Source organism: Salmo salar, chromosome 04 (genome assembly GCF_965601325.2).
Source record: "Salmo salar chromosome 04, fSalSal1, whole genome shotgun sequence".
Taxonomy (NCBI): Eukaryota; Metazoa; Chordata; class Actinopteri; order Salmoniformes; family Salmonidae; genus Salmo; species Salmo salar.
Window position 1 is genome coordinate 35,631,646 of NC_138294.1, and position 22,807 is coordinate 35,654,452.

At 42.0% G+C, this 22,807-nt stretch overlaps 2 protein-coding genes across 7 annotated transcripts in view; one reads left to right on the top strand and one right to left on the bottom strand.

Annotated features, from left to right (window-relative positions):
- The window catches only part of LOC106602801 (TBC1 domain family member 2A), a 49,106-nt gene extending 41,180 nt beyond the window's left edge, over nt 1-7,926 (top strand). For 2 of the 3 annotated variants that reach the window (XM_045716798.2, XM_045716799.2), the window contains exon 13: nt 4,276-7,926. In XM_045716798.2, coding sequence (XP_045572754.1) covers nt 4,276-4,471 — 196 coding nt within the window. In that variant the 3' untranslated portion in view covers nt 4,472-7,926. Of the gene's footprint in view, nt 1-3,712; nt 3,855-4,275 lie in introns of all 3 variants that reach the window. The other variant, XR_006769590.2, reaches the window with a different exon arrangement.
- Nucleotides 7,927-21,163: 13,237 nt separating this feature from the next.
- The window catches only part of cntrob (centrobin, centrosomal BRCA2 interacting protein), a 40,340-nt gene continuing 38,696 nt past the window's right edge, over nt 21,164-22,807 (bottom strand). For all 4 annotated transcript variants that reach the window (XM_045716802.2, XM_045716803.2, XM_045716801.2 and 1 more), the window contains one exon: nt 21,164-21,381. In XM_045716802.2, the coding sequence (XP_045572758.2) occupies nt 21,213-21,381 (169 nt within the window). In that variant the 3' untranslated portion in view covers nt 21,164-21,212. The remainder of the gene's footprint in view (nt 21,382-22,807) is intronic.

Genomic DNA, 22,807 nt, shown 5'->3' on the forward strand with positions numbered 1-22,807 from the left:
CGCTGCAAAGCCATCAGAAAGCAAGTGACCCAACCTCAAGGAAGGAGACATTGTTCTGATGATGGACATTCAGGCAAGAAGAAATGAATGGCCAATGGGAGTCATTGTGAAGGCTCTTCTGAGTAAAGATGGAATGGTCAGGAAGGTGGAAATTAAAGTAACCCGACACAATGTCTCCAAGACCTTCTCAACACCCATCTCAGATATCGTCCTTCTCTTGTCCCCTGAAGATAAGTTTATGTAAATATGTTAGAAGTGGCATCTTAAAAGATGCCAGGTGGGGAATGTATTGCAACCTTTTAATATATTAATTTCAGTTTGTCCCCACCTAGTGGTGATTGTCATCATTTCACTTCCTGTTTTTACCATAGAAGAAAAATGTGACAGTGAACTCAGTTGTACACAATACCTTGCAGTGTTCAGGCTAACTGCTATTTATCAATTTCCATCCCTTTGTTTTTGGCCCTTATAGTGGCACTATCAGCAGGTAAACATAATTCTAATGTTATCTTTACATGTGTATCATTATTTTGAGAAATATGTAACTTCATACAACTTTTGTATGCGTTTGAAAATCGCTAGCAATTGTAGCATGGCCCTCATTCAAAATAATTGCATGGTCATCTAGCATAGCCATTACAGGTATTAGCATTGTGTTTAGTTTCATTAGCTCCATCTAGCTTAGCTTAAAAGTGATTTGCATAGATTGTTATATATGGATTTGCAGTTTCACACTTTTCAGCATTAAACCTGTCAAAAGACAACACCTGCCTGTTCCTTGAAGGGCTAAGTGCTGATAAGAGTGTAGCTGACTGTTTAACTCAACATACACTCCTACAGCTTAGAGTTAGAACAGTACAATATATGAAAGAGCAAGATCATTTTATTTAATAATTGGCAGCCAAGCAACGATCATGTCCTCAGCATAAAAAAAATAAACTGTCTATTTATTGGACATGTGCATGATTACATGCACTTAACCACCATGTGAAGTTCATAATTTATTTAATCTGCCTATATACTCTTGATGCTTTTCCACGTGGTGGTGGTAGGTCTACAACATTACATATTAACCCTTGATTCTACGCTTACTTCGAATGATGGTTATTATATCAATATTTGCGCATAAAGGTGTTTCCACAGCAATTGTCACAAATTTCACAGACCAAAAAATGATCCACCCTTGTGTAGCATATTTTGTTTTGTCAACGTTAGAACATTTTACCCACAAATGTACTAATTCCATCAGGCCTGTCATGACTTCTTTTCAAATCAAATTAAATTGTATTTGCCACATGTTCCAAATAAAACAGGTGTAGACCTTACAGTGAAATGCTTACTTACAAGTCCTTAACCAACAACACTTTAAGAAGTTAAGAAAAAAAAGTGTTAAGTAAAAAATAGAAAATAAAAGTAACAAATATTTAACAGCAGAAGTAAAATAACAATAGTGAGGATATATACAGGGTCACTCTACCTACGTTTACAGAGTCAATGTGCGGGGGCACCGGTTAGTCGAGGTAATTGAGGTAATATGTACATGTAGGTAGAGTTAAAGTGACTATGCATAAATAATAAACAGAGAGTAGCAGCAATGTAAAAGAGGGGTTTGGGTAGCCCTTTGATTAGCTGTTCAGCAGTCTGATGGTTTGGTGGTAAAAGCTGTTAAGAAGCCTTTTGGAGCTCGACTTGGCATTCCGGTACCGCTTGCCGTGTGGTAGCAGAGAGAACAGTCCATGATTAGGGTGGCTGGAGTCTTTGACAATTTTTAGGGCCTTCCTCTGACACCGCCTGGTATAGAGGTCCTGGATGGCAGGAAGCTTGGCCCATGATGTACTGGGCCATACGCACTACCCTGTGTAGTGCCTTGTGGTCAGGGGCCAAGCAGTTGCCATACCAGGCAGTGAAGCAAACAGTCAGGATGCTCTCGATGGTGCAGCTGTAGAACCTTTTGAGGATCTGAGGACCCATGCCAAATCTTTTCAGTCTCATGACAAATCTTGTTGTGCCCTCTTCATGACTGCCTTAGTGTGTTTGGACCATGATAGTTTGTTGGTGATGTGGACACCAAGGAACTTGAAGCTCTCAACCTGCTCCACTGCAGCCCCGTCGATGAGAACGGGGGCGTGCTCGGTCCTCCTTTTCCTGTAATCCACAATCCTCTCCTTTTGTCTTGATCACGTTGAGGGAGAGGTTGTTGTCCTGGCACCACATGGCCAGGTCTCTGACCTCCTCCCTGTAGGCTGTCTCATCGTTGTTGGTGATCAGGCTTTACACTGTTGTGTCATTGGCAAACTTGATGATGGTGTTGGAGTCGTGCCTGGCAATGCAGTCATGAGTGAACAGGGAGTACAGGCGGGGACTGGGCACGCACCTCTGAGGGGCCCCCGTGTTGAGGATCAGCATGGTGGATGTGTTGTCACCTACCCTTACCACCTGGAGCTGGCCCGTCAGGAAGTCCAGGATCCAGTTGCAGAGGGAGGTGTTTAGTTCCAGGGTCCTTTGCTTAGTGATGAGCTTTGAGGGCACCATGGTGTTGAAAGCTGAGCTGTAGTCAATGAAAAGCATTCTCACATATGTGTTTCTTTTGTCCAGGTGGGAAAGGGCAGTGTGGAGTGCAATAGAGATTGCATCATCTGTGTATCTGTTAGGGCGGTATGCAAATTGGGGTGGGTCTAGGGTTTTCGGGATAATGGTGTTGATGTGAGCCATGACCAGCCTTTCAAAGCACTTCATGGTTGCAGATGTGAGTGCTACAGGTCGGTAGTCATTTAGACAGGTTACCTTAGTGTTCTTGGGCACAGGGACTATGGTGGTCTGCTTGAAACATGTTGGTATTACAGACTCAGTCAGGGACAGGTTGAAAATGTCAGTGAAGACACTTGCCAGTTGGTCAGCGTAAGCTCGGTGTACATGTCCTGGTAATCCGTCTGGCCCTGCGGCCTTGTGAATGTTGACCTTTTTTAAGGTCTTACTCAAATGGGCTACAGCGAGTGTGATCACACAGTCGTCCGGAACAGCTGATGCTCTCATGCATGCTTCAGTGTTACTTGCCTCGAAGCGAGCATAGAAGTAATTTAGCTCGTCTGGTAGGCTCGTGTCACTTTGCAGTTCGTGGCTGTGCTTCCCTTTGTAGTCTGTAGTAGTTTTCAAGTCCTGCCACATCCGATGAGCATCAGAGCCAGTGTAGTACAATAAAATCTTAGTCCTGTATTGGCGCTTTGCCTGTTTAATGGTTCGTCGGAGGGCATAGAGGGATTATGAACTTCAGGGTTAGAGTCCCGCTACTTGAAAGCGGCAGCTCTACCCTTTTGCTCAGTGCGGATGTTGCCTGTAATCCATGGCTTCTGGTTGGGGTATGTACATACGCTCTTGCTTCAGCTTATCATGAGATACTCTACCTCAGGTGAGCAAAACCTTGAGACTTCCTTAGATTTTGTGCACCAGCTGTTGTTTACAAATATACATAAACCGCCACCCCTTGTCTTACCAGAGGCCGCTGTTCTATCCTGTCGAATAAGCTTAAAACCCACCGGTTGTATGTTATTCATGTCGTCGTTAAGCCACGACTCGGTGAAACATAATATATTACAGTTTTTAAAAGTCCCGTTGGTAGGATATACATGATTGTAGTTTGTCTATTTTATTATCGATTGATTGTACGTTGGCTAATAGGACTGATGGTAAAGGTAGATTACCCTCTTGGCGACAGATCCTTACAAGACACCCGGAACTTCGTCCTCGATACCGCTGTCTCTTTCTCCTGCGAATGATGGGGATGAGGGCCTTGTCAGGCATCTGAAGTAAATCCTTCCCGTTCGACTCGTTGAAGAAAAAGTATTCCTCCAGTACTGGTGAGTAATAGCTGTCCTGATATCTAGAAGCTCTTTTCGGTCATAAGAAACGGTGGCAGAAACATTACGTACAAATAAGTTACGAATAAAGCAAAAAAACATACACAGTAGCACAATTGGATACGGGATCGTGAAACAGCAGCCATCTCCTTCGGCGCCATTCTCTCAAGTATGTCTCAGGTAATTAATCCGCATTAAATGGTTGGATGGAAACCTGGTTATAGAGACTGTTCTTCTCCCCAAAACCATTTAATACAATTCCCACCAATTTGTCAAAACTTGTCAACAGGACTGAAAATACTTCTATATACTTATATATATATATATATATACTATATACTTATAGTGTGTGACTGGACAACATAAGCGTAAAAATATACCGATATACACATCACACACTGCTTTTTCCTTCCCTCCACAGGAGACTGACGACCATTGCATTCAGCGACATGAACCCGTTTCCTTTCAGGCTGCTCCGTCAGAGACGGGCCCTGCACCTTCAGTGTGTGCATGTACAGTTGAGTGAGTTAGAGCGTGTCCAGAGGGAGCTGGGTAGAGAGCAACGCCAGCACAAGGACAGGGAGGTTGGGCTCGTTTCCAGCGAGAGCTCTGGATAAACATGAGCTCTGGATAAAAGGCTCTGGCCAGATTCCAATCAGAACTTCTACCCCCTGCCTCCTTACTCACTTATCCCAGTAGATATTGTCGGTTTGTCATTTCTTGTTTGATGTTTTCAAGGTTCATGTTTTATAGTCCACGTGCATAAATACAGTGAAATGCCTTTCTTGCCAGCTCTTTCCCAACAATGCAGTACTATAAAAATGTATAAAGTAGAATAAAAAAAGACGAAAAATAGAAATTAGAACACGAGTAAGCAAGTAAGCTATATACAGGGTCAGTGCCAGTACCATATCTACAATGCCATATTTACAATGTGCAGGGAGTGGTAGGGGTAGATACATCAAGCTCCAAAAGTATTGGGACAGTGACACATTTGTTGTTGTTTTGGCTCCGTACTCCAGCACTTTGCATTTGAAATGATACAATCAATGACTGACTGAGGTTAAAGTGCAGACTGTCAGTTTAAATTGTAGGGTATTTTCACCCATATCAGGTGAACTGTTTAGAAATTACAGCCTTTTTTGTACATAGTCCCCCCCCCCCCATTTTAGGAGACCAAAAGTATTGGGACAAATTCACTTACGTGTAGTAAAATGTTAAGCATTTGGTCCCATTTTAATAGCACGCAATGACTATATCAAGCTTGCGACTCTGTTGGATGCATTTGCTGTTTGTTTTGGTTGTGTTTCAGATTATTTTGTGTCCCAAAAAAATGCATGGTCACTTGTACTGTAAATAAGAATCGAATGTTTCAAAACACTTCTACATTATTGTGGGCGCTACCATATTTATGGATAATCCTGAATGAATCCTGTATAATGAGTGAGAAAGTTAGAGGCATAAATATCTTTCTCACTCATCATTATTCATGATTCATTCAGGACTTTGTAACTGTCCCAATACTTTTGAAACTCACTGTATGTATAGGGGTAAGGTGACTAGGCATCAGGATATATGATGTGTGGCAGACCAGGGGGTTTGGTCAAGACTTTTACACAGATCAGACACGGACAAAGTAGGATTAGCTCGGTTTCAAGGGTGCTTATTTAAATAATAAATCAAAAAGAAAAGGATAGGTCTCCCCCATGAGACCCTCTCCGGGATACCGTCTTCTGGGCTCCGGGTCTTGCTATATCCAGCCAGGATCAAAACTGCACTCACTCCTGTTACCTCTGTAACTGTCCCCAACTATACAGGAGTCCTTTCTTCCCCCACTCTCTTCCTGTGTGCTGCCCTTCTGGCAGCTTTATGGGCCTTGCACAGCTGGTGAGCAATCAGCCCTTGATTACTCACCAACTCCCAATCAGCCCCAATTAGTCCTAGCCGGAGAACCCGTCGAGACTTGGCATGTCCAGCAGATGGAGCCATCGCCTCGTGATGTATACGCCGTCTGTCACCAGACCTCGACGAGTCTCTCCCTGGTGGCTGACTTGCTGTACGCCACAGATGATTGTATGTGAGTGTGTGTAGTCTCTCTCTCTGTGTGTGTGTGTGTGTGTGTGTGTGTGTGTGTGTGTGTGTGTGTGTGAGCAAATGAAGTGTGAGTGTGCATAATCAGTTAATAAATAATGCAAAAATACTGTGCTGTTGTACCATTGCAAAGTGTGCTTGAGTGCTAGAAACATGCTTTGTAAATCTGTATTATTATTTATTTAACAGAATAAGGCTGTAACATAACATGTGAAAAAAGTGAAGGGGTCTGAATAATTCCAGAATGCACTGTATATATATTTTTCAATAACTGTATACAATACAATCAAGGTGAGGGCATTGGAAATGCTTTTGCCAGTAAATCTGCTTCTATTCTGTGGATGGCACTGTGCTCTTTTGAAAGGATAGGTCCCAATCTCTCAAAGGCCCTAGGATCCAGGTGGACAGGGGTGGTCTGCTAGTCACTGGGATGACAATCCAACTTGGGATGGGGGTAGGTTTTAGCGGGTGAAATAGTGCCCAAGGAAGAAAAGGTAACCTGCCTAAATGATTACCGCCCGTAGCACTCACGTCGGTAGCCATGAAGTGCTTTGAAAGGCTGGCCATGGCTCACAACACCATCATTCCGGAAACCCTAGACCCACTCCGATTCGCATGCCGCCCCAACAGATCCACAATTGCACTCCACTCTGCCCTTTCCCACCTGGACAAAAGGAACACCTATGTGAGAATGCTGTTTATTGAATCCAGCTCAGCGTTCAACACCATAGTGCACACAAAGCTCATCACTAAGCAAAGGACCCTGGGACTAAACACCTCCCTCTGCAACTGGATCCTGGACTTCCTGAAGGGCCACCCCCAGGTGTTAAGGGTACGCAACAACACATCTGCCACGCTGATCCTCAACACGGGGGCGCCTCAGGGGTGTGTGCTTAGTCCCCTCCTGTACTCCTAGTTCACCCACGACAGCATGGCCAAACACGACTCCAACACCAACATTAAGTTTGCTGATGACACAACAGTGGTAGGCCTGGTCACCAACAACGATGAGAGGAGGTCAGAGACCTGTGGTGCCAGGACAACAACCTGTCCCTCAATGTGAGCAAGACAAAGGAGTTGATCGTGGACCACAGGAAAAGGCAGGCTGAACAGGCCCCATTAACATCGACGGAGCTGAAGTGGAGCGGGTCAAAAGTTTCAAGTTCCTTGGTGTCCACATCACCAACGAACTATCATGGTCCAAACACATCGACACCAAGACATCTAGAGGGCACAACAACACCTTTTCCCCCTCGGGAGACTGAAAAGATTTGGCATGGGTCTCCAGATCCTCAAAAAGTTCAACAGCTGCACCACCGAGAGCATCCTGACCGGTTGCATCACCGCCTGATATGGCAACTGCTCGGCATCTGACCGTAAGGCACTACAGAGGGTAGTGCGTACGGCCCAGTACATCACTGGGGCCAAGTTTCCTGCCATCCAGAACCTATATACTAGGCGGTGTCAGAGGAAGGCCCAAAAAATTGTCAAAGACTCCAGTCACCCAAGTCTGTTCTTTCTGCTACCGCATGGCAAGCGGTACCGGAGCGCAAAGTCGAGGACCAAAAGGGTCCTTAACAGCTTCTACCCCCAAGCCATAAGACTGATGAACAATTAATCACATGGCCACCCGGAATATTTACATTGACATCCCCCCTCCATTTGTTTTTACACTGCTTCTTCATGCTGTCTACTGTCTATGCATAGTCACTTTACCCATACCTACATGTACAAATTACCTCGACTAACCTGTACCCCCGCACAATGACTCTGTACTGGTACCCCTGTATATAGCCTCGTTATTGTTATTTTATTGTGTTACTTTTTATTATTTTTTTACTTTAGTTTATTTAGTCTATTTTCTTTCAAACTCTTTCTTGAACTGCATTGTTTGTTAAGGGCTTGTAAGTAAGCATTTCACGGTAATTGTAAACTATTGTGTTTGGCGCATGTGACAAATAAAATTAGATTTGGAGAACAATTGGAATTGGGTTTACTCAGTAGCAGTGCAAATACCATGGTACAGCTAAATGGACACTCAGTCATTATGGTACTTTTTAATGGCAAGTTTAAAAACATATTATGATAAATAGAATTGAAACTTGCATCTCATTATGGTTAATGGTGAAATAAGTATAGCCAGTTATAATTGTAATGGCTTAGCAGATAATAAGAAAAGACAATCAGTATTTACCTGGCTAAAGAGAAGGAATATAATATCCTCTTCACTATAGGGGGCAGTATTTTCACGGCCGGATGAAAAACGTACCCAAATTAAACTGCCTCCTACTCAGACTGAGAAGGTAGGATATGTATATTATTAGTAGATGTGGATAGAAAACACTCTGAAGTTTCTAAAACTGTTTGAATGATGTCTTTGAGTATAACAGAACTCATATGGCAGGCAAAAACCTAAGAAAAATCCAACCAGGAAGTTTCACCTCACATGGTTGTAGTCATTTCAAATGATGTTCTGTCTAAACTACAGTGTCTGTGATGTCATATTGCACTTCCTAAGGCTTCCACTAGATGTCAACAGTCATTAGAACCTTGTTTGAACCTCGTGTGCGCTCATGCAGGGCTAGCCATTTTATTTTTATTCTGTAATGAATCTGCTATTGTCCGGTTGGAATATTATGGAAATTCTACGGTAAAAACACCCTAAAGATTGGTTGTGAACATGGTTTGACGTGTTTCTACAAACGCGGAGGGAACTTTATAACTTTTTGTCGACGATGGATAGAGGCATTTTGGAATGGGGATCTGGACGCGCCATCAAACAGATTTATTTTGACATAAATTATGGACTTTATCGAACAAATGAACATTTCTTGTGGAAGTGGGAGACCTTCCGAGTGCATTCAGCCGAAGATCAGCAAAGGTAAGATAATATTTTTAACATATTTCAGCGTTTTGTAGATGCCGTGGCTGGACGGCTAACTGAATAGCTTGGAGCTCAGTACTATTGAACAATGTGCTTTCTACGTAAAGTTATTTTGAAATCTGACACAGCAGGTGCATAAAAGAGTACTGTATCTATAATTCTTAAAATAATTGTTCTGTATTTTGTCAACATTTATGATGAGTATTTTTGTAAATTCACCGGAAGATTTTGGTGGGAATACATTTTCTGAACGTCACGCGCCAATGTAAAATGTTTTTTTTTGTTTATAAATATGAACTTGATGGAACAAAAAATGCATGTATTGTCTAACATCATGTCCTAGGAGTGTCATCTGATGAAAATCATCAAAGGTTAGTGCATAATTTTAACTGGTTTTGTGCTTTTGGACGGCTACCCTTGCTTGGAAAATGGCTGTCCTTGCTAGGAAAATGGCTGTGTTGTTGTTTTTTTGCTGTGGTGGTATCCTAACATAATCTAATGTTTTGCTTTCGCTGTAAAGCCTTTTTGAAATCGGACAATGTGGTTGGATTCAGGAGAGGTTTATCTTTAATATGGTGTAAAATAGTCGTATGTTTCAGAAAATTGAATTGTGGTATTTTAGTTGTTTTTGTATTTCGCGCCATGCGATCCCATTGGCTGTTGGCTAGGGGTTCCGCTGGCGGAATGGGGTTCCGCTAGCGGAACGCCTAGATGTAGGAGGTTAACTATTGTTTACAGGAAACATATTCAACAATTTTAGATGTAGTTGTGTGGAAAAAGGACTGGGGGGGGGGGAAATAAACTTCTCTGATGGGAAAAGAAACTCAAAAAGGGTGTTGATATTAATTAACAATATTTTTTTCCCGAATGTTCAAACTGTTCAAACAGATCCGCAACGTAGATGGATTATTTTAAATATGTTATTGGACCATAAACATATTTGGCTAATTAATCTATACGGTCCAAATAATGATGATCCACGCCTCTTTGAAACTACAGTATATATAATAATGTTTCAGGCCTACAACAACACACAATTTTTATGGTGGGAGATTATAATACGGTTTTACATACCTTAATTTGGGGCAACAGGTAGCCTAGTGGTCAGAGCGTTGGGCCAAAAACTTGATGGATCGAATCCCCGAGCTGACAAGGTAAAAATCTGTCATTCTTCCCCTGAACAAGGCAGTTAACTCACTGTTCCCCAGTAGGCTGTCATTGTAAATAAGAATTTGCTCTTAACTGACTTGCCTGGTTAAATAATTATTTTCGTATTTTTATTAAATGGACCGTAAAGGAAATCACACTACGAACTATCACCCTTATGCACTTAATGTAATCACAAATATCATGGATATATTGGAACTAGCGATATACGGAGACTTAAATATCCTGACCTAGTAAGATATACATGGCGGATGCTCAGTCAAGCTAGTCGTCTTGACTACTTTGTCATTCTCGCTGGCACCAAAAGTAAAATAAACTGTTGATAGGGGACAGAATGCGGTCTGACCATCAAATAATTGGCATATACATTACTCTTACAGAATTTCCACGTGGGCGAGGATATTGAACATTTTACTTGTTTTTAACCAGGATAGAATAATTTATACCTGACTTTTTCCGACATAACATAGATCCCCTTGTGGTATGGGACACTTTTAAATGTGCCTTTAGAGGCCATGCAATTCAGTACACATTTTTAGATCAAAATAGTTCATATTAACAAAGTAAATAGAGGGACTAATGGTACAGATAGAAAGTAATTTTACATGTGCCATAGAGGCACAGGATACATTAGAGGAAAAACAAAAAGAAATGGAGAAACTTATTCAAAGATTAAGTGTAATATATTAAATAAAGAGAACTGTATGGAATATGGGAAAAAAACAGACTACCATTTTTCTTTTTACTGAAACTTGTTACCTATGATTCACCAAACAAAATTTTGAAAAGAGGAAGCAAAGTACTTTAAGAATTTGTTTTCGTTCAGTCTCCTCAATCTCCGAAGTTAACTCTAAGGATTCTTTTATATTAATAATGTAAAATTAACAGCTGTACAGAAAGATGCATGTGAAGGCCAAATTACAGAGAATGAACTTCTTGATGCAATTAAAGCCTTTAGGCCAGGGAAAACTCCAGGGCTGGATGGTTCTAAATATCAGAGTAAGAACTCGACAGACATTATGAAAGCTTAAACCAAGTTTATTCATCCCAAAGGATCAAAAAGCTGAACAGACAAAGACATGGTTCTACCAGTTGTGGTATATATACCCCAATTGGGGGTGGAGTCTCCTTTAATGTGAAAAACAACCGGCCGTGATTGGGAGTCCCATAGGGCGGCACACAATTGGCCGGAGTAGGCCAAATCATTGTAAATAAGAATTTGTTCTAAACTGACATGCCTAGTTAAATAAAGGTTAAATACATTTTTGTATATATTGGGTATTGTGTATAGACTGGAGGAAAAAAACGATTTAATCAATTTTAGAATAAGTCTGTAAACTAACAAAATGTGGAAAAAGTCAAGGGGTCTGAAAACTTCCCGAAGGCACTGTATCACGGTCTGATACCCCTAGAGTCAATGTCCGCCCCCCTGCGGAAATCTAATTGGCCTTAAAAAAATCCCCATCAAAAAGCATCTGTTTAAGCTAGAGATATTTGCATGGTCTGTGTCTCAATTAAAGGAGGTTGGTGGCACCTTAATTGGGGAGAACGGATAGAGCACTTTTGAGGTGGACAAGTTCATCCAGACTACATTTTACAGATCCTTTATTGTTGAGCATCTTTCATTTATTTTTAATGTATTTCATGAAATTGGACAATACAGGTCAAAAGTTTTAAAACATCTACTCATTCAAGGGTTTTTCTTTATTTTTACTATTTTCTACAATGTAGAATAATAGTGAAGACATCAAAACTATGAAATGACACATATGGAATCATGTAGAAACCAAATTAAGTGTTAAACAAATCAAGGTTATCTGATGCAGCACTCCACCACTCTCCTTCTTTGTAAAATAGCCTTTACACGCCGCCTGGAGGTGTGTTTTGGGTCATTGTCCTTTTGAAAAACAAATGTTAGTCCCACTAAGCCCAAACCAGGTGGGATGGCGTATCGCTGCATAATGCTGTGGTAGACATGCTGGTTAAGTGTGCCTTGAATTCTAAATAAATCACATACAGTGTCACCAGCAAAGCAACCCCATATCATAACACCACCACCTCCATGCGTTACGGTGGGAAATACACATGCAGAGATTATCCGTTCACCCACACCGCGTCTCGCGAAGACATGGCGGGTGTGCCCGAAAATCTCCAATTTGGACTCCAGACCAAAGGACAAATTTCCACCGGTCTAATGTCCTTCGCTCTTGTTTCTTGGCCCAAGCAAGTCTCTTCTTATTGGTGTCCTTTAGTAGTGGTTTCTTTGCAGAAATTCGACCATGAAGGCCTGATTCACGCAGTCTCCGTTGAACAGTTGATGTTGAGATGTGTCTGTTACTTGAACTCTGTGAAGCATTTATTTTGGGCTGCAATTTCTGAGGCTGGTAACTCTAATGAACTTAACCTCTGCAGCTGAGGTAACTCTGGGTCTTCCTTTCCTGCGGCAGTCCTCATGAGAGCCAGTTTCATCATAGTGCTTGATGGTTTTTGCGACTGCACTTGAAGAAATGTTCAAAGTTCTTGACATTTTACGGATTGACTGACCTTCATGTCTTAAAGTAATGATGGACTGTCGTTTCTCTTTGCTTATTTGAGCTGTTCTTGCCATAATATGGACTTGGTCTTTTACCAAATAGGGCTATCTTCTGTATACCAACCCTACCTTATGTTGGTAAAGTAGGGGAATAGCTTTAAAACACTGAAGTGCATTATGGGTAACATAGTAAGGTAACTTTCGGTTTTGATGCAATTGTGTGTGACGGGGATATAGCTGAACTATGGGCCACGCTCTTTTTGCTCTGTTAGCCCACTATTTAATTTTGTCATTCGGACTACCTCAAATGACGTAGAAGTTTTAATAAAAGTTAACTACTTCAGTGAAATTCCAGACTAACTCGTCATTAGCAGCAGATAAGATCCCCAAATGTGGGAATTACCCCAGAACATCCATAAATTGCTCTGGCCATGGAGCTAGCAAGTGAAGTCTCCCCTGAGCCGCCCTGACTACGGTCTGGAGGACAGCCAGGAAAGGTAACATTGGGGGCTCGTCCGGGATTTATCCTGCCTGCATCGGTGAGTTATTCACATTCTTCCGGAATATCAAAGAAAAATAAACATGAAAAAAAAATCACAAAATAAATAGAATTTGACTTTCACGAGACAACGGCTAACGAAGTTAATCATCATTGTCTGAGTAGTGGCTGATGTTCTAGCTAAAGCTGTGAAATGGTGGCTTCACACAGGAAATCTGTTATTACGAGAGATAAATGGCCTGAGGATTCAATGTGCTACTAAAATCCATTCATGTCGCTAAATACATTGACTGAAGAAAGGCAATCACAAATCTCATTTGCCGACTGGATGAACGAATTTGATGTTGCAAATGCTAACAGTAACTGCAATCCATGTATGCCAAGTTCAGATGTAGCTAATATGCAGCCCACCGCAGCTAATATGGCTGACTCATGCAGTGAGTCAAAGACATCTCAACAGCCAAGGAGAGAAACGAATCCATTCAAGTCTCATGCAAAAAAACGGAATTGGGGGTGACAGTGGAATCGAATCACAGCTAAGTCACAACCAAAACTATGCCAGCTGGCATGACAGATGCTCACCTAAAAATGCTCTCTCTGGAAATGTGTTTCAGCCAACTACTGAAATGCTGTATACTCCATGCACTAACCCTTTCAACTCTGCCAACCACATACTCTATGCAGCGAGTACCCGTGTAGATGCTGTTTTCTCCCATTACCCACACAGGATGCCAGCAGCTCTGCCCTCCTCTCCAGTCATGCCTCCTGTGGAAAACCACCGCTCAAAGTCGCAGGACAGCCATGGATGTATCCGTAGTGATGCTCTACCCACTGAAGGTAATGCAATGTACTGTTATGAAAACAGTCTCGCCCCAAGTGAGCAAGATACAGTTCACGTGGTAGGCAGCCCCGGCATGTACATTATGATATCTCATCTGACAGTGAGGACAAATAAGCTACTCAGAAGGAGCAGTCACGGGCATGCCTTGATTTCGGGAGCCAGAGGACTGTGCTGTTTGGTGAACAGGTGCCCTACTTCAACCCAAAGAACAAACCGAAGGTGCATGTCATAAGAATAGCACGCACAGCTATTCTCGAATCAGGGTGGGAGTACATTGTGCCGGGGAATGCACACTTCCGTGAACGTGTCAGAGGCGACGTGATGCTAAGCCCAACTAAAGGATTAATTGAAAAACATTGTTTACTGGTGGCACGGGTTGTGGTTGACGAACAAACCAATAATCAAATCCCCAATCAGGCCCACCAGGAACTGAGTCAGTGAAAGTAAAAAAAGGGCAGTATCAAATCAAATCAAATTTTATTGGTCACATACACATGGTTAGCAGATGTTAATGCGAGTGTAGCGAAATGCTTGTGCTTCTAGTTCCGACTGTGCAGTAATATCTAACAAGTCATCTAACAATTTCACAACAACTACCTTATACACACACACAAGTGTAAAGGAATGAATAAGAATATGTACATATAAATACATGGATGAGCGATGGCCGTGCGGCATAGGCAAGATGCAGTAGATGGTATAGAGTACAGTATATACATGTGAGATGAGTCATGTAGGGTATGTATACATTATATAAAGTGGCATTGTTTAAAGTGACTAGTGACACATTTATTACATCCAATGTTTTATTATTAAAGTGGCTAGAGATTTGAGTCAGTATGTTGGCAGCAGCCACTCAATGTTAGTGATGGCTGTTTAACCTGTTGGGGCTAGGGGGCACTATTTGCACAGCCGGATAAAAAAACGTACCCGATTTAAAATGCTATAACTTCAATTTCTCAAACATATGACTATTTTACACCATTTTAAAGACAAGACTCTCCTTTATCTAACCACACTGTCCGATTTCAAAAAGGCTTTACAGCGAAAGCAAAACATTAGATTATGTCAGCAGAGTACCCAGCCAGAAATAATCAAGACACCCATCTTTCAAGCTAGCATATAATGTCACAAAAAAACAACACCACAGATAAATGCAGCACTAACCTTTGATGATCTTCATCAGATGACACGCCTAGGACATTATGTTATACAATACATGCATGTTTTATTCAATCAAGTTCATATTTATATCAAAAACCAGCTTTTTACATTAGCATGTGACGTTCAGAACTAGCATTCCCACTGAACACTTCCGGTGAATTTACTAAATTACTCACGATAAACGTTCCCAAAAAACATAATTATTTTAAGAATTATAGATACAGAACTCCTTTATGCAATCGAGGTGTCCGATTTTAAAATAGCTTTTCGGTGAAAGCACATTTTGCAATATTCTGAGTAGATAGCTTGCCATCACAGGCTAGCTATTTTGACACCCACCAAGTTTGACCCTCACCAAACTCAGATTTACTATAAGAAAAATTGGATTACCTTTGCTGTTCTTCGTCAAAATGCACTCCCAGGACTTCTACTTCAATAACAAATGTTGGTTTGGTTCAAAATAATCCATAGTTATATCCAAATAGCGGCGTTTTGTTCGTGCGTTCAAGACACTATCCGAAGGGTGACGAAGGGTTACGGGCCCGATGCGTTTTGTGACAAAAAAATTCTAAATATTCCATTACCGTACTTCGAAGCATGTCAACCGCTGTTTAAAATCAATTTTTATGCTATTTTTCTCGTAAAAAAACGATAATATTCCGACCGTGAGTCGTTGTTTTCGTTCAAAGACGAAAAGATAAAAACAAGGTGTCGCCTCGTGCACGCGCCTCCAGTCTCTGTTCTCTGATCGACCACCATCCAAATGCGCTAATGTTTTTCAGCCAGGGCCTGCAAAGACATCATTCAGCTTTTTGCCGCCTTCTGAGAGCCTATGGGAGCCGTAGGAAGTGTCATGTTACAGCAGAGATCCTCAGTTTTAAATAAAGAGAGTGTAGAAGGCCAAGAAATGGTCAGAGACGGCACTTCCTGTTAAGGAATCTTCTCAGGTTTTGGCCTGCCAAATGAGTTCTGTTATACTCACAGACACCATTCAAACAGTTTTAGAAACTGTAGGGTGTTTTCTATCCAAATCAAACAATTATATGCATATTCTAGTTTCTGGGCAGGAGTAATAATCAGATTAAATTGGGTACGTTTTTTATCCGGCCGTGAAAATACTGCCCCCTATCCATAACAGGTTAAAATCCCCAGCTACAATAAATGCAGTCTCAGGATATGTGGTTTCCAGTTTACATAGAGTCCAATGAAGTTCTTTCAGGGCCGTCGAGGTGTCTACTTGGGGGGGGATATACACGGCTGTGATTATAATCGACGAGAATTCTCTTGGTACATAATGAGGCCGGCATTTGATTGTAAGGAATTCTAGGTCAGTTGAACAAAAGGACTTGAGTTCCTGTATGTTGTTATGATCACACTACGACTCATTAATCATAAGGCATACACCCCCGCCCTTCTTCTTACCAGAGAGATGATTGTTTCTGTCGGCACGATGCGTGAAGAAACTGGGTGGCTGTACCGATTCTGATAACGTGTTCCGAGTGAGCCATGTTTCCGGGAAACAGAGAATGTTACAATCTCTGATGCCTCTCTGGAAGGCAACCCCTTCTCGAATTTCATCTACCTTGTTGTCAAGAGACTGGACATTGGCGAGTAGTATACTCGGAAGCGGTGAGCAATGTGCCCGTCTATGGAGCCTGACCAGAAGACCGCTCCGTCTGCCCCTTCTGTGGCGCCGTTGTTTTGGGTCGCCTACTGGGATCCGATCCATTGTCCTGGGTGGTGGTCCAAACAGAGAATCTGCTTCGGGAAAGTCGTATTCATGGTCGTAATGTTGGTAAGTTTACATTGCTCTTATATCCAATAGTTCTTCCCGGCTGTATGTAATAAGACTTAAGATTTCCTGGGGTAACAGTGTAAGAAATAATACATAAAAAAAACGAAATACTCCATCGTTTCCTAAGAACGCGAAACGAGGCGACCGTCTCGGTCGGCGTCATTCTGCCGGATTCCTCCAGGCAGCAGATGTTGTTCAGCCCACTGATACTTCTTCCATGTCACCACAAACTAGTCTCGTCTCCCCAGCGGTTCCTGATCACTTACAATCCAGTGTATACAGAAAGCTCTACTGCGCTAAGTGCAGACGAAGTTGTGGGCTGGCTCCACTCCTTAGTACCTACGGGGATGTCTTCTCTACTGGACCCACTGATCTTGGTCGCACTAGTCTTGTACAGCATGACATTTAGACATTTCCTGGGCCCCCTGTGATGCAGTAACTGCGGCGCATGGCATTAGAAAAGCAGCTCAATGCAGACCAGTAGACCCAGCAAAGTCTTGAAACTGGAGTAGCCTCTCCAAGCCACAAAAGGACCAGACATACTGTCTATGTGTGGACTACAGGGCTCTAAATGAGCGTACTGTTGATGCGTATCCTCGATACCCTGTCAACGGCCAAATGGTTTAGCACATTGGACCTAGCGTCAGACTACTGGGAGGTAGAGCTTACCCCCAGGGCTCATAAGGCGGCCGCTTTCTGCAGCAGGAAGTGCCTCTTTGAGTGGAACGTGATGCCTTTTGGGCTCTGCAACGCACCAGCGACGTTTCAACGTCTAATTGAGGGCGTCCTGGCTAGAATGCAATGGGAGACCTGCCTTGTATATCTAGATGACGTCATCATCCTGGGAAGGGATGTCACAGAGATGCTCCAATGCCTGGCACAAGTGGTTGATCGGCGACGCCAAGCCAACCTGAAATTGAAACCCTCCAAGTGGGTTCCCGACAGGTAACCTACCTTGGACACATCGTTTCCGAACATGGCATCGCCACAGATCACCAGAAAATTCTGAAAGTCCAAGAATGCCCCCAGCCTACCTGTGTTTCAGTAGTCCGTCAGTTCGTTGCCTGGCCTCGTACTGCCGACGATTTGTCAAAAACTTTGCTGCTGTAGACAAGCCCCTTCATGAGCTTACAAAGAGACATTATTGTTTCCGGTGGACGCGAGTGCCAGGAGGTGTTCAAAGAATTAAAGAAGCTACTCACCACCACGCCCGTCTTGGGCTATCCACTCAACAGCGGCGACCTCATACTCGATACAGATGCCAGCAACTTCGGCATTGGAGCCGTCTTGTCCCAAATGTAGGACAGTGAGGAACGCGTATTAGCGTATGGGAGCCGGCGGTTGTCCTCCACTGAGCAAAACTATTGTACAACATGGAGGGAGCTACTGGCAGTAGTGGAGTTCACTACACACTTCCATCAATACCTGCTCGGAAGACCCTTCATCATGCGCACCGACCACAGCAGCTTTCGGTGGCTCATAAGGATGAAGGAACCAGAAGGTCAACTGGCGAGGTGGCTCGAGAAGCTTGGTCTTGCTTCAAGGTCATGCATCGTCTAGAACGCCACCACGAAAATGCTGACGTCCTGTCCAGGAGGCCCTGCCGCCAGACTTGCCCCTGCACAATACAGGACCCTACCCAGAGCAATGACTGGAGTTATATATAAAATCAAAAAAGAACAAAACACACTGAAGTAGTTGGGACTGTAAATTGTGAGTTTTATATTCTATGCATTGAGACGTGGGCCATTTATGTTTTGGGCACTGTGTTATTTTGTATGGGAAGAAAGCCAGGTATTTCTGTAAATGGAAAGTAACATTCTTGAAATAGAACAGTGTTAACCTTCTTACTTTTTCAGAAGTGATACTGGAACTACATAATGTACTGCTAGGTACTGGAACCACTGACTTGCCTTCCTTTTCTCTAGGCGTCCTCTTAAACCAACAGCCCTTGTATGGTGCTACCCACCGCTCCATGTGCTTTCGGGAAATTAGGGAATACGGACTGTATAGACTGATTTGCTCCTTCAAGTGGAGTTATTACTTAACAGGACAAGTTCAGAGGGCTTTGTGGACTGAAAAGAAGAGAAAAATGTAACTTTCAAGAACCCAAAGGGGTAACATATCTAATGTTCATGTAACTGAAATAAAAACCATTGGGTGTTGTGCCTTTGTATGAGTGGTGGAGTGGTGTTAGATCTAATCACCATCCAGAGTGGGGTAGTGTTGGTAAAGTAGGGGAATAGCTTTAAAACACTGAAGTGCATTATGGGTAACGTAGTAAGGTAAATTTCGATTGTGATGCAATTGTGTGTGACAGGGATGTAGCTGAACTGTGAGCCACGCTCTTTTTGCTCCATTAGCCCACTATTTTATTTTGTCATTCGGACTACCTCAAATGATGTAGAAGTTTTAATAAAAGTTAACTACTTCAGTGGAATTCCAGAGTAACTCGTCATTAGCAGCTGATAAGATCCCCAAATGTGGGAATTACAGCATAACATCTGTCCCTGGAGCAGGCAAGTGAAGGCTCCCCTGAGCCGTCCTGACTACTGTCTGGAAGCGAGACACACTGATTGGCTCAAACTCATTAAGAAGGAATGAAATTCCACAAATTAACTTTTAACAAGGCACACCTGTTATTGAAATGCATTCCAGGTGACTACCTCATGAAGCTGGTTGAGAGAATGCCAATTGTGTGCAAAGCTGTCAAGGCAAAGGGGGGCTACATTGAAGAATCTCAAATATGAAATATATTTTGATTTGTTTAACACTTTTTTGGTTACTACATGATTCCATATGTTTTATTTAATAGGTTTGATGCCTTGATTATTATTCTACAATATAGAAAATAGTAAAAATAAAGAAAAACCCTTGAATGAGTAGGTGTCCAAACTTTTGACTGGTACTGTACATCATACATATACATTTGACATACATAGTACTTTTATATACAGCAATTATATTACCTAACATAAACGCTTTAGTCCCACCTATCACCATAGACCACCCCTCGGTTGGTTTCCATGTGCCATATACTTTTTAATTGTGCTGTAAATGTTTTACATACATTTTGAACCATTCTAATTGCATAGTATCCACAGAATGTGAGCTAAAAATGAAAACCTTTCCTACGAGTATTATTATTTACTGACTATGGCTTTCCAAATTGCCCAGCACTGCTATTTGTAAGGTTCATTTTAAGGGAATGTTGTGATTTTCTAACCATTCCTGAACCTGTGATCAGAAACAAGCTACACAGAGGAAATAACAGAATTTTCTATAAAATTTAAATTGATAAACTTGTTTTTTATATCAGTTCATAAACCATGTGCCATGGAATCAGTACATTGAAAATCCTTTCCCATGTATTTTGCAACCTGTATGGCACAACTGTCAACCTTTTTGTCCTCAAATGTAACTGGTATATTTTTCTATTTATGCCAATTATTTTCAGACAATTTGTATCTTTAATATATGGCAAACAAGTTGTGTCCATCTTAATGTTTTCTATGATCTGAACTAAACTGCAGCTAGGGTAGTCAACATGCATTCTAAGATTACAGGGGTCAGTCTAAGCTGTCTTCCGTACCTGTTAAACAAACGTGTCACGCAAGGCTTTGTATTTTTGTTTAATGGATATCCATTAGCTGTAGATATGTGGTAGTGGTGGAGTAGGGGCCTTGAGGGCACACAGTGTGCTGTGAAATCTGAATGGATTGTAATGTTTTCAAATTGTATAAAGCTGTCTTAATTTTGCTGGATCCCCAATTTTGCTGGATCCCCATTAGCTTTGGCTAATGGGGATCCATAATAAATACAAATACACCAGACCACAGCCCCATCTCTATGATCATCAGATAGAATGAGAGGGACAGAAAGAGGGTGCTTCTCTACCTTATTTTTCCTATGTTGTGGGATCAGAGGATAAGTGTGTGCGAGAAAGCGTGCCAGGGATCAGTGAGTGAATGGTGAGTGGAGATTGTCAGACATTTAAGTGATCTAAACTAGACCGTACTCGGTTCCAAGTGGCCTCACACAATCCCTAATGTGAGTAAGAGGGACGAGGGAGATTATATATTTCTATTCTCACGGGCTTCAGAGTTGCGCAGTGGTCTAAGGAACTGCATCTCAGTGCTAGAGGCATCACTACAGACCCCGGTTCGATCCCAGGCTGTATCACAACCGGCCATGATCGGGAGTCCCATAAGGCGGCACACAATTGTCGTCCTGGTTAGGGGAGGGGTAGGCCATCATTGTAAAATAATAATTTGTCCTAATTAAAAAAAAAAACATTTATTAAAAATATGTGAAGAATACACACAGAACCTCATGAATAGAAAAAGTAGATTTTAATAAGTCAAACAGCTTTTTAACAAAAACATCATCTCCACGCTCCCCCCCTTCCCTGCCATCCCCTTCTGCCCTTCATACCCAGCATCTGACCCCTCACCCCGGACCCCTGACTAGTTACCCGGGACACTCCAGAGTTCCGGAGGAGTGGGTCGCTCTTCTTCAGGCAGCTCGGCTTCTCCTCACACTCACCATCAGACCTATACAGACCGGACAGAGGATTTTTATAAATGAAGAATGTGTTCACTTTGTTTTGTAAATATTGTGTACATTTATGTTTCTCGGTTCAATAGGTAGTGTGCTGTATTTTATTTGTTTGATATTGTATTTTACTTTTTATGTATTTCATGAAATTGGACAATACCGGTCAAAAGTTTTAGGACACCTACTCATTCAAGGGTTTTTCTTTATTTGCACTATTTTCAACATTGTAGAATAATAGTGAAGACATCAAAACTATGAAATGACACATATGGAATCATATAGAAACCAAATTAAGTGTTAAACAAATCAAGGTTATCTGATGCAGCACTCCACCACTCTCCTTCTTTGTAAAATAGCCCTTAAACACTGCGGAGGTGTGTTTTTGGTCATTGTCCTGTTGAAAAACAAATGTTAGTCCCACTAAGCCCAACCCAGATGGGATGACGTATCGCTGCATAATGCTGTGGTAGCCATGCTGGTTAAGTGTGCCTTGAATTCTAAATAAATCACATACAGTGTCACCAGCAAAGCAATCCCACACCATAAGACCACCACCTCCATGCGTTACGGTGGGAAATACACATTCAGAGATCATCCGTTCACCCACACAGCGTCTCACAAAGACACTGCGGGTGGAACCAAAAATCTCCAATTTGGACACCCGACCAAAGGACACATTTCCACCGGTCTAATGTCCATTGCTCTTGTTTCTTGGTCCAAGCAAGTATATTCTTATTGGTGTCCTTTAGTAGTGGTTTCTTTGCAGAAATTCGACCATGAAGGCCTGATTCATGCAGTCTCCTCTGAACAGTTGATGTTGAGACGTGTCTGTTACTTGAACTCTGAAGCATTTATTTGGGCTGCAATTTCTGAGGCTGGTAACTCTAATGAACTTATCCTCTCCAGCACAGGTAACTCTGGGTCTTCCACTCCTGTGGCGGTCCTCATGAGAGCCAGTTTCATCATAGCGCTTGATGGTTTTTGCGACTGCACTTGAAGAAACTTTCAAAGTTCTTGAAATGTTCCGTATTGACTGATCTTCATGTCTTAAAGTAATGGACTGTTGTTTCTCTTTGCTTATTTGAGCTGTTCTTGCCATAATAGGGTGGCTATTTGAAGAATCTCAAATATAAAATATATTTGGATCTGTTTCACACTTCTGGTTACTACATATGTGTTATTTCATAGTTTTGATGTCTTCACTATTATTCTACAATGTAGAAAATAGTAAAAATAAAGAAAAACCCTTGAATGAGTAGGCGTTCTAAAACTTTTGACCGGTAATGTATATGCAGGGCTCCCTCCAAAGAGACACTGATCTCAATGGTGACTCCTTGATTCAATTAAGGTAAATAAAAAAGTAAACGATATGAAACACAAACCTTAATACACACACAATACACAGCCACAATAAACCGCAGT